Raw genomic sequence first — 12,658 nt, 5'->3', positions numbered from 1 at the left:
TCGGTCAATGTCCCTCCATGTAACAGGTCGGACAGGTCGGCCAACCTCCCTGCATGGAACAGCTCGGATAGCTCGGTAAAATAACTCGGACAAAACAGCTCGACATGAACAGCTCTTCAAAACAGCTCGGACAGCTCGGCAAAACAGCTCGGACAAAACAGCTCGACACGAACAGTTCTTCAAAATAGCTTGGCACGAATAGCTCTTCAAAACAACTCGGACAGCTCGAAAAAACAGTTCGACACGAGCTGCTCAGCAACTCGTTCAGTAAACCATGCCCAAAAAAAAAGTGGGAGCATTAAACCTTCTAAGGGGAAAGATGCAGACAAAACAATTATTCAAAATTCTGTCCAGAAATTTGAAACTGAGGGGGGGACAACTGATACGCCCAAAATAATCTAACCAATGAGGGCAGGTCAACGCCTATCTCGCACCTTCTCTGGGTCTGACATCCAGACGAGTGATTAGCTCCAACCCAATAAAGAGGAGAAGAGATCCACGCTAGTGGCTTCAATAACCGAGTAATAGGTGCACGCACTTATGGCTGGGGAGCGATTCACGCCTCCACGCAATAAATTCGAGCCAACCTACAGTCAACTTGAGTCCCTATAAGAAGGCATCTGGAGAAAAGGCCAAGGTAAGTCATTCAACTCATTCTACTGTTGCATTCAGCCTCTCTAAAAGCATTCCCCTTACTTAGGCATCAGAGTGATCCCCGGAGTACACCCCGGGTCCTCCAAGCCTTCCTTTTCTTCCCCTTTCAGGTCAATGGAAGTTGAAAGAGCATCCTAGCAAATTTTACCCCGCAACAGGATCTATCTATATTATATTTTCTCCTAAATACCCACTTACAACCAATAAGTCTCGATCTTGCAGGAAAATGTTACTAATTTTCATGCAATAAAGAATTACACTAATAAAACTTTAAAGAGAGGCAAATAAACTTCCCTTTGTTCCATTTCAACAATCAATAATATAAAGTCTATTCATTAAAGAGGAGAGGACTCACATTCTATTCCTTAAATACATTATTAGCCTTTTGAATAAGACTAAAACATGAGACAACAAATTATACAAATCAGTAGACTTTGATGGAATCATGCGGTCCATAGTATCCTGCACCAATGGTACAATGATTAAAGCAGCTTTGTTTAGCATTGGGGATCTAAAGTCCTCTAGACCTGATGGCTATTCAGCATGTTTTTTTAAGAAGTCTTGGAGCACTATAGGGAAGGACCTCTCTTAATCTATAAAGGAATTCTTTGAGTTTGGGAAATTGCTGAAATAGATCAACCACACAGTTATAGCTCTAATTTCAAAGACTAATCATGCTACTACTATTCAGGAATACAGGCCTATAGCATGCTGCAATGTGATATATAAGGTAATTGCAAAAAATCTAGTTGGTAGAATTAAGCCATGCTTGGAAGAAATAGTTAGCCCTGCTCAATCGGCATTTGTCAAACAGAGAAGTATGGTGGAGAATATTTACCTTGTCCAAAAGATTGTTAGAAAATATGCAAGGAAAAGGGTCTCTCCTAGATGCTTGCTAAAAATTGATCTCAAAAAGGCATATGATTCCATTTCATGGATGTTTTTGAAGGAAATGTTGGAACAGCTAAATTTCCCTAGAGTCATGATTAAATGGATTATGCAATGTGTTGGCACAACAACCTACTCCCTTTCTCTAAATGGTGGATATCATGGATTTTTTTAGGGAAAGAAAGGACTAAGACAAGGGGATCCATTGTCTCCCCTGCTATTTGTAATATGCATGGAATATCTATCCAAATTATTGAGAACTCTTGAAGACAACCGAGAGTTCAAATTCCACTTGAGATGTGAGTAGTTGAAAATCATTCACCTTGCCTTTGCAGATGACTTGATACTGTTCTCTACAGGCGATTCAGGCTCTATCATACTCCTCATGAATTGTTTGGGAAAATTTTCAGACTATTCAAGGATGGTGAGAATAACATGAAATCCAATATTCTATTTGCTGGTATTAAAGCCCTTAAGCGGGAGGAAATAAAAAAAGTTACATATTTTCAAGATGGGGAGTTCCCTTTCAAATATCTTAGAATTCCCATAGCAGCATCTCAATTGAATAAAATGCATTATGCTCCTCTGATTAACAGAATTGCTGATAAGTTGAGTGGATGGCCTAGTCACACAATTTCCTAAGCAGGGAGGATGGAACTTATTAATTCAGTAATTCAGGGGGTAGAATGTTTCTAACTAGCAATCTTCCCTATCCCAAAATTTGTTATGGACCATGTTGTAAGGTTGTGTAGGACATTCCTATGAGGAGGTAGGAGGAAACCCCTAGTAGCTTGGAAAGAGGTTTGTTTGCTAAAAATTGAAGGGGGGGCTAGGGGTGGTTGATTTAAAAGCCTGGAACAATGCTCTCCTCACTCAGGTAATGTGCAATATTCAGGCAAAGAAGGATTCATTGTGGTCAAAATGGGTTAATCGGATCTATTTGAAAGGGTCAAGCTTGTGGGAGGTTACGGAAAATCATGATGACTCTCCACTATTTAAGAAATTGGTTGACTTCAAAAACCAAATTTTGCAAAAGTGTGGGGATCAGTTTTTAGCAGAGAATTTGATAAATCAGTGGATGACTGATGGTAATTTTTGCTCCTCCCAAAGTTATAGTTTCTGGAGAGATAAAGCAAGTGAAGTTTTGTGGCACAAAGTGGTGTGGAAGTGTGCTAGCACCCTAAAACATGTTTTCACTTTGTGGATGGGAATTAAAGGGAAGTCATTGTCAAATGACAGACTTCTAGGAGAAGGATCAACCTAGAATGTGGATTATGCAATGTGGGTGTTGAAACTAATGAGCATCTCTTCTTTAAGTGTAGGTTCTCTAAAGAAGTATGGGATTTGGTTCAATCTTGGTTGGGTATAACTAGGGCTATGACTACTCTGAAAGCAGCTTTGAAATGGCTTCATAAGGAAGTTAAAGGCACAAGAATTCAAGCAATTGGTAAGAAGGTCTGTTTGGCTATCACCATATTCTTTATTTGGCATTTTCGAAATAAAAGGAAATTTGAAGAGAAGGTTATCTCACCTGTGGAACTCTTGAAGGTGATTCAAAGTCACACCTATAGAGTGGTTTATAATAGATTTGATTTATTCTCCATTAATTAAGTGGAGATATGTTCATATGGTCTTTTTGCTATGATGTATTGTTATTTCTTTGATTGAGAGGTTGTTTGGTCTTACCTTTTGATTGTACTGCTTAGCAACTGTGATGAGGGCTTGGTTTCCCTTTTGCCTAGGTATGCCTATGGTATTTTGTACATACTCATTTGATCAATATATTTACCTTTATTGATAAAAAAAAAATTGGTACAATTCCTAAGCTCATTTGCTAACCTCCTGTAGAATAGGATCCAAGGCCAAGAGTCTCACTTGTATAGCATGGAAGATGGGTATGATAATCAATTACACCCAATATTTTACTATTATTATTTTCAAATTTTTGACAAAAGGGTTTCTATTCACCCACTAACACTTTCTCGCTTTGAAATGAATGATGGTAAAATTAATGTTTGGACAAATCTAGGCAAAATGGAAGGGCACATTTATATTAAATTTCTTTCAAATCCAGACAAATCTATATTTAAACTCCAAAATCAATGATCCCAAACATTAACTAATATAATTTCAAAAAAAATTAAAAAATAAGTTTGTATTTTTTATAATTATTTAAAATCAAGAAATAAAAAAAAAATTACACATTCAAACAAACTCTTTACTTTTTTATTTTTTAATATAAATTTAAAAAAAAATTAAAATAAATTAAAATTAAAATATTTTCAGGCTGCAAATTTGTCGTCAAACTGGTAGAATCCATTTTGTTGCATCAAAATCATGGGACTATAATGTTCAAACCAGACAATTTTCAATCTATCAACTTTATCTATGTAAGGATGAATGACACTATTGAGGACTCTTGATCCTGTTAATTTGTAATATAGCTAAGCAGAAATTGAAAGAGTCAACTGATGCTTCATCTTAAAACCATCCGAGGCTTATTTGCAGAAATTCTGAACTGAACACGCCATCACTGTATATACACAACTATATGTATAAATTAAAGATTGATACAGACATATTTTCTATATATAATCTATTGAGGCAGTAGTCCAAGGAACTGGCTGCATTGTTCTTTCCTTGTCACCTCTTTTCTCTTCTTCTACATTGGATTGTTCTTCAATTCATGTTCTTCTGCAATGCCTGAATACGTATAAAACAAACATAACATGATGAAAATTTTAAAAATTTAATCACACTTATTAAACAGCAAAACTCATTGATTATTAGTTTTAATATGGTTCATAAAGCACAACAAATTCAGTTCCCAACTTCTGTGAGGATAAAATTTATCCAAGTTGGATTGGAATATTAAGAAAAATCAAGCATTGATGGCATGTAAAATAAAAATTTTGTTCACTCCTTTGGTGAAGTATCTTTTTTTTATTTTTCTCGATAATCAAAAAAAATATTTCTTTATTTTTTTATTTCTTTTTATGTTTTTTTTTTTCAAAAAAATTCAAAAGGAAATGTTGTAATATATGACTCATATCGAGTGGAACATATGTGCAAAGAAACTAGGCTGAAGAAAACAAGGAATCTGATCGGAAGAAAAACTGTCGACAATTTTACTAAGTACATCGGCCGTTACTTCCAGAAGAGGGATGCAAAGGCAAATCCTCCGCAGATTGATACAAGGGTATTTGGGGAATTTTCTAATCCCTCTGTACGTCTAGGGTTAGCATAAATACAATGATGTAACCCTGGTTTTTATGATAGTGAATTTCAGTCGCCGCTTGCTCCCGCAGACGTAGGCATTCTGCCGAACCATGTTAAATCCTTGTGTCTTTTATTGCTTTCATTATATTTATGTGTGTTCCGTATTATTCATCGTAAATGTTGCACCAATCGTTCCGCACGTTTCATCTAAACAATTGGTATCAGAGCTAGGTTACGATGGCTGGGATTTCTTCTGCGAAGTTCGACATAGTCAAGTTCAACGAATCCAGAAATTTCGGATTAGGGCAGAGGATGGTCAAGGATTTGTTAGTGCAGTAGGGCATGGTGAAGGCGCTATATAGAAAGCAGCCGGAAGGCATGGATAACATTAGTTGGAAGGAATTGGAAGCGAAGGTTGTGGCAACTATCAGACTTTGTCTGACTGATAACGTGATGTATCACACCATGGATAAGGAATCACCGGCGACAATTTGGTTGAAATTGGAAAGTCAATATGTCTCCAAGTCATACACGAACAAACTTTATCTTAAGCAGAAACTGTATGGTCCTAAGATGTCAAAGGGTTCGGATCTAAACCAGCACATCAACGTGTTCAATCAGATCATCAGTGATTTGAAACGAGTTGATATGAAGTTCAAAGATGAAGACAACGCGTTGATGTTACTGAATTCCCTACCTGCTTCTCTTACTTACGAAAATTTGGTTACAACTCTAATGTGAGGAAAAGAAACTCTCGAATTGGAGGAGATCAAAAATGCTCTTTTAGATTTTCATCAAAGGAAGAAAGTCAACGATGAGAATTTACAAGGTGAAGGGCTTGTGGTGAGGGGTAACCACGACCGTGGGAGAAGCAAGTTTTGGAGCGGACCGAGTAACAATAAATCTCGGTCCAATTCCAAGAAGAGGAAGGACTTACTGTGTTTTAAGTGTGGGAAAAAGGGACATAAAACAAGATCGTCTAGAGAGAAAGAAGGGGAATATAGAGAATAAAGAGGGTCCATCAAAGTATGCGAATGTAGTAGAAAAAGAAGGCTCAGAGAGCGGTGACTAAGATATGCTTTCTGTTTCATCCGGTTCAGATCATCTCACAGATTCTTAAATTTTGGATTCGGCATGCTCCTATCACATGACACCCAATAAAGATTGGTTCAACACCTACATGATAGCAAATTCTAGTTTTGTTCTGATGGGTAATGATGCATCATGCAAAGTTATTGGAATAAAGAATATCATAATTAAAATGTTTGATGGTATTGTTAGAACGTTATTTGATGTTAGCCATATACCGGATATAAGGAAGAATCTGATTTTATTAGGCACCTTAGATTGTAATGGATTTTAATTATAAGCTTGCAAGTAGAGTAATGAAGGTGAGTAAAGGTATCTTAACAATGATGAAGGGGCAGAAATTAGTAGGAAATATCTATACACTGCTAGGTACCACAGTTGTAGGTGGAGCTGCAACTGCAGAGTCTGAGTCAGATAATGTAGTTTTGTGGCATGTGCGATTGGGTCATATGGGTGAGCGTGGGATGATGGAGCTTCATAAGAGAAATCTATTGAAGGGTGTCAAAACATGCAAGCTTAATTTCTACAAGTATTGTGTGCTTGGGAAATAAAATAGAGTGCAGTTCAAGACAACCACACACAAGGTAAAGGGAATACTGACTACGTTCATACAGATGTTTGAGGGCCGGTAAGGGTAGCATAATGGGGAGGACATACATATTTCATGAGTTTTATTGAAAATTTCTCACGAAAGGCCTAGGTGTACTTCATGCAATACAAGTCAAAAACGTTTGCTAAGTTTAAGTTGTGGAAAGCTAAAGTGGAAAAGCAGACAGAGAGAGGTCCAACAATGGTACTGAGTACACAAATTCAAAGTTCATAGAGTTGTGAGAGTAGCATGGGATTAAGAGACACTTCACAGTATGCAAGACACCACAACATAATTGTGTAGTGGAAAAAATGAACATAACAATAGCTGAAAGAGCTCGGTGTCCTAGATTGAATGTAGAGCTTGCAAAAAACTTCTAGGTAGAGGCAGTGAATATGGCATGTTTCTTGATCAACAGGTCACCAAGGGCAGCACTAGATGGGAAAGCAGCAGAGGAGGTGTGGGCAGGCAGCGCGGTAGACTACTCTAGTTTGTGAGTGTTCTAGCCTACGTGCATGCTTCTAGTGAAGAGAGATCGAAACTTGATGCGAAGTCTAGATAGTGTATCTTTCTAGGGTATCAAAAAGGGGTGAAAGATTTCAAGCTTTGAGATCCAAAGGCAAACAAGGTAGTGATTAGTAGAGATGTGATTTTTGATAAGAAAGTTACATTGCAGCGTACTCAGGAATAAGAGAAATAGGTGCCAGAAAATTGCAACAGCAATGAACATGTTGTGCAAGTGGAGCTAAGGACTCATGGTAGAGATGACAATGTTCAGAATGTAGGGAGTCCTAGCTTAGGAGATCAACAACATCACAGTATAGCTATAGACAGGCCCAGACGCACTATCAGGCCACCCCCTAAGTATAGTTTTAATGATTTGGTTTCTTATACACTTATTACTAGTTGCGGGGATCCTACTACTTTCAAGAGGCGATGCACAACTAAGAGAAGAGTAAATGAATGGGTGCTATGATGGAGGAGATAGAGTCTTTACGTAAGACCTAGACATAGGAGTTGATGGATCTTCTAAAGAGGAAGAAAGCCATAAGATGCAAATGGGTATATAAAAAGAAAAAAGCAGTATCAGGAAAAAAAATAAAAATTCAAGGCTCGTCTAGTAGCAAAGGACTACTCGCAGAGGAAAGGGATTGACTATGATGAGATTTCTCCCCTATGATCAGACACACTTCCATCAGGGCAGTGTTGGGTCTGGTAGCGCATTTTGATATGCATTTGGAATAGATAGATGTAAAGACAGCATTTCTCCATGGTGATTTGGAGGAACTGATTTACATGGTACAAACAGAAGGGTTAGTCAACCTGGATAGGAACACTTGGTCTATAAATTGAAAAAATCACTTAATGGACTAAAGCAATCTCTGAGCCAGTGGTACAAGCAATATGACTCCTATATGATCTCGATTGGCTATAGGAGATGTGAGTATGATTGTTGTGTTCATGTGAAGAGCCTTGATGATGGTTCATTCTTTTTTCTTTTTTCTTTTTTGGTTACTTTATGTGAATGATATATTTATTACTGTGAAGAGTATAAGTGAGGTCAACAAATTAAAAACTCTATTGAGCAAATAATTTGACATGAAGGATTTGGGTGAGGCCAAGAAGATTCTTGAGATGGAGATTCGCAAGGAGAGAGCTTCCAGAAGACTATGGTTATCTCAGCGTAGCTATGTTAAGAGAGTGTTGGAGAGATTCAACATGAATAATGCAAAACCGGTGAGTACACCTTTGGCAAATCATTTTAGATTGTCTACCGCCTAATGCCCGAAGACAGATGATGAAGTTCAAGACATGTCAAAGGTTCCATATACTAGTGTAGTGGGGTGCTTGATGCATGCTATGATTTATACAAAATCGGATCTGGCACAAGATGTTAGCGTGGTGAGTAAGTTTCTATCAAATCCGGGACGACATCATTGGGATGCAGTCAAGTAGATTTTCAGATACTTGAGGGGTACCATAGACTATGACATCATGTTTAGCAGACAACAGAGTGATCCTTCAGTTGTGGGATATGTTGATGCAAATTAAGCAGGCGAATTGGATGACAGGAGGTCTACCACAAGGTATGTATTCACTCTTGTGGGGGGGCCTATTTGTTGGAGGTCCATGATTCAGTCTCTATTTGCACTATCTACTACTAAGTCAAAGTATATGGCAGCAACTAAAGTTGCCAAGGAAGCTTTGTGGCTTACAAGATTAGTCAAGGAGCTAGGTATTCAGTAAGGTAGAGTTCAGTTGCATTGTGATAGTTAATATGTCATTTATTTGGAAAAGAACCAGGTATATCACGCAAGGACCAAGCATAAAGATGTGAGGTTTCACAGTATCAGGGAATTGATTTCTTCTTGTGAACTATTACTTCAGAAAGTTCACACTTCTGAGAATACAACAAACATGTTGACAAAACATATTACCACAGACAAGTTCAAGCAGTAATTAACGTCTTCAGATGTTAGATGGGAGGCATCACAACCTATTATTTCACGCGGAGCTCCAGATTATGTTTTCTTTTCTCTTAAGGGGCGAATATTCGCCAAGATGGAAATTGTTATAGTATGTGACTCATATCGAGTGGAATACATGTGTAGAGAAAGCAGGTTGAAGAAAAATAGGAAACTGGTCTGAAGAAAAGTTGTCGACAATTTTACTAGGTACATCGATGGTTTCTTTCAGAAACAAATTAGGAAGAAAATTGTCGACGGTTTGATGTAGGTGCATCGACCGTTTCTTCCAATGAAGAAAAACTGTTGACGACATTGTTTTTGAAATTTAAACTGGAAAGATCAATAGGTTGGGGATGTAGAAGCAAATCCTCTGCGAATTGATACATGGATATTTGGGGAATTTTCTAATCCCTCTGTAAATCTAGGGTTAGCATAAATATAATGATGCGACCCTATTTTTTATGAAAGTGAATTTCAACCGTTGTTTGCTCCCATGGACGTAAGCATTCTGCCAAACCACGTTAAATCCTTATGTGTCTTTTATTGCCTTTATTATCTCTGTGTGTTCCATATTATTCATCGTAATTGTTGCACCGATCATTTTGCACGTTTCATCTGAACATGAAACCTTAAAGAACTCTATCTTTTTCTTCTACAGTTTGATGCATTCATTATGCTATGCATACAAAATAAAATATAGAAAAGTTGATAAATAAAAATTTAATTTTATGCATCATTTAAGTCATTAAAATTTCTACGTATTTTCTTTCTTTGTTGCCAGCTCAATTACAAATAGGTTCAAGTTTCTTCTTCCTCTTCTAACACTGTCCAAAAAAATAAAAAGTAGAATTTTTATTTTCAGGAAAAGAATTGCAAAGAGCATACACTCATCTCTGCAGAATTGTATGTCAAACTCAATCACATTAAAAGATATGTCTGAAAAAGAAGGAGAGGGACCTGCTCGCAGATGAAGGAAGATGTTTTTTTTTTTCTTTTCTTTTTAACTAACAAAAAAGAAAGATGAAGTGATTTTTGTATGTCTTCATTTCTCTTCATGTTCTCTAAGTTTCAAGCAATCATCTCCGTTTCTTTTATGATTTGACCCATCTCACAATTACAAAATAATAAGGGAAAAAATATCAGTAAATGAAAGGAAAACATGAAAAAATTTTATTCTATGTTAATATTTGATGATTAAAAATTGAAAAACAAAATAAATTACACAGCAAATTAATGAACAGAAATTTAGTTTTATTTTACAAGTTATTAATCTTTAATTTTTCTTAATTGTTAACGATACGACAACAGACTTTCAAGGGAAAAATACAATAGAAAAATAGATTTTCTTCCTCTGCTCCTCATTTTTCAAACACCTCCATCCAAAAATGTGCCAATGACAGCTCAATTAAAAATATATGTCAAATTCAATCACATGAAGATGAAGGACCAGCCAACAGATCAAGAAATTAACTTATTAACTTTTTTTTTCTTTTTCTCAAATTAGAAACAAAGAGAGATGATCGAAGAGAAGATGTTACCTGCAATCCCTCATGGCTGGTTGAAACCTGGGGGACCTTTGTCCCGCGCATCTGAATTTATTTACTTCTCGCTTTCGGGTCTGTAATCTAGCCAGCAAGGGCTTCGTCTTCGTCCCCTCATCTTTACCACTTTCCTTCCTAATTTTCTCATTCAAATCTAAGCCCCGGTCCTCAGCAGATGCAGAGAAAAAGGAGAGAATCAGAATGAGGTTAAGCTCAAGAAGAAAAGCCCTGTTTGGAATCAGAGCGCTGCTGCCGCAATCATCATTCTCCCTCTCTTCATGACTCTCCTCTCCTTCCCCCACCAATTCACTTTCTTCTTGCTTTGTTTCTGGAATGGGTTCTGCCATCTTGATGGGAAATCTCACTTAAACCTGTATTGCAGAAAGAAGAGGAAGAAGAAATTAAACGTGATAATTGTTGATCTCTCAACTGGCTGGTTTTTTCCCATTTCATGGATCAAGGAAACGAAACAACAAAAAAGGAAAAATCTAATTGTTGAATATGAGAATAAGGAGAGAAAAGTCCCAGATGAGATTGCTATCTGCAGATTAGGACTGTTTTTTTTATTAGGGTTCATAAACACTTGGGGTTCACCGTTAAGGTAGTGAAGCCGTTGATTACTAGGAAATGGCCTCGTGGGTCGACTCCCGCTGGCCTTCTCATAAAAGAGTTTCAAGTGAAAGAAAAAGGATGATTATCCTTTAAACGCATGAGAGGACCACAAAATATTTAATAGAAGTTTTGCTATTTGTGTATAAAAATATCACGATGAAAAATTCTTCCGGGGTATTTCGGGATTAATTGATTTGTTCTACACTTATTCAATTCTAATTTTTTTTTTTAAATATTATTTACCTTTAGGTATTTCGTAATCGAATCAAACAAATTGTGTATACTCATAATTGAATAATTATGTACATATTTGAATCGATGTATCCACAAACTACATACACTCGTAAGTACATAATTACGTACATATTTGAAAAAAAAAATGTATTTATTATTATAAAATTATGTATAAATTTAAAAATTATAATTTGAATTATATAATTAATTATATAGTTTAATTTCAAATGATAGTTGTAGCAAATACTACAGCTACGTATTCATATAATTATGGACATATTAATTACATACATGCACACATGCATATTAATTTATTAGCATAATCGAATCCAACCGATTGTGTGCGCTCTAATTGTATAGTTATGTACATATATATATATATATATATATATATATATATATTTAAATTGAGGTGTTTGTTAGTGATAATAATTATTTGCATTATATCAGGATAGAATAGTCTTTTTCTCTTTTATTCTTGTAGGTTATATAAGTCATCTTTATCTTTTATAGAACCCTAATGATTCAACGAAAGTTTTTTATCTTCCTAATTTTTTGCTCCTTTTTTATTCTGAAAATAGAATAGTGATCCCAAGAGGAGGGTGACTTAGGTTATTTAAAAATTTTAAGTTTTTTTTTTAATTCTTTTACTTACTTGTTTAGTACTCACAGCAAAACTTAAGTAAATTAATCAGTTATCAATCAAAACCAAAACACACAACAATTTGCCGAAAACTTAAACAATCCAATCAACCATTCAATACCAATAACTAAAATAACCAAGAAGTTGCAACTCTTTGAATTGCTTTCAACTTTTGTAATTAGCCCTGTAATTTGTATGAAAGCTTTGCTTTGGATTGAATTTTATTACGTTTCTCTTAATTAAGATTTCTGCAAATTAACCAACGTACTCCCTTGTGGGCTTCCGCAAACGGTTAATTGAAACGTACTATTTTAGAGATTAAAAGTCTTCTTTGATTTTAGTGTTTAAGCCCTACAATCTGCACTTAGCATACACAAAAATATATATAGTGCAGAAATTAAATAGAGTAGGGTTGAGAAGAACACCAAGTTTTACGAGGTTCGGCTTATCCCCAACTTACGTCCTCACCTTTGATCAATTCCACCAAAGGATTCCACTATGTATGCTCCTTTCCGGGCGGAGCAAGTCTTTTACAATAATCTCTATTTTTCAGGAAGAGAAACCTCTCCAAGTGATCAACCCACGCTTATACAACGATCCAAATCAGCTTTGAACCGTCAAAATACAACGAGAAGGCAACAAGAATCTGAGTACAATGAAACTCTCAAAACATAGTAGATTTGTACAAGTTAGAGCACAAAATATACTTCAATCAAATAAT

At 36.1% G+C, this 12,658-nt stretch overlaps 1 protein-coding gene across 1 annotated transcript; it reads right to left on the bottom strand.

The window, feature by feature from the left end:
• Positions 1-4,017: 4,017 nt before the first annotated feature.
• Positions 4,018-11,182, bottom strand: LOC131166167 (uncharacterized). Its single transcript, XM_058124482.1, has 3 exons — positions 11,043-11,182; positions 10,446-10,819; positions 4,018-4,245 (listed from the first exon to the last, which is right to left on the bottom strand). The coding sequence occupies exons 2-3, from the start codon at positions 10,793-10,795 to the stop codon at positions 4,227-4,229; spliced, it is 369 nt and encodes a 122-aa protein (XP_057980465.1). The 5' UTR covers positions 10,796-10,819; positions 11,043-11,182; the 3' UTR covers positions 4,018-4,226.
• Positions 11,183-12,658: the final 1,476 nt, after the last annotated feature.

The sequence above is a fragment of the Malania oleifera genome, chromosome 10 (assembly GCF_029873635.1).
Source record: "Malania oleifera isolate guangnan ecotype guangnan chromosome 10, ASM2987363v1, whole genome shotgun sequence".
In the NCBI taxonomy this organism is placed as follows: domain Eukaryota; kingdom Viridiplantae; phylum Streptophyta; class Magnoliopsida; order Santalales; family Ximeniaceae; genus Malania; species Malania oleifera.
This window is presented reverse-complemented; position numbering and strand designations above follow the sequence as displayed.

Bases quoted from the DNA above. Each gene is read 5' to 3' on its own strand.
- LOC131166167 (XM_058124482.1), bottom strand. From the start codon at position 10,795: ATGGCAGAACCCATTCCAGAAACAAAGCAAGAAGAAAGTGAATTGGTG.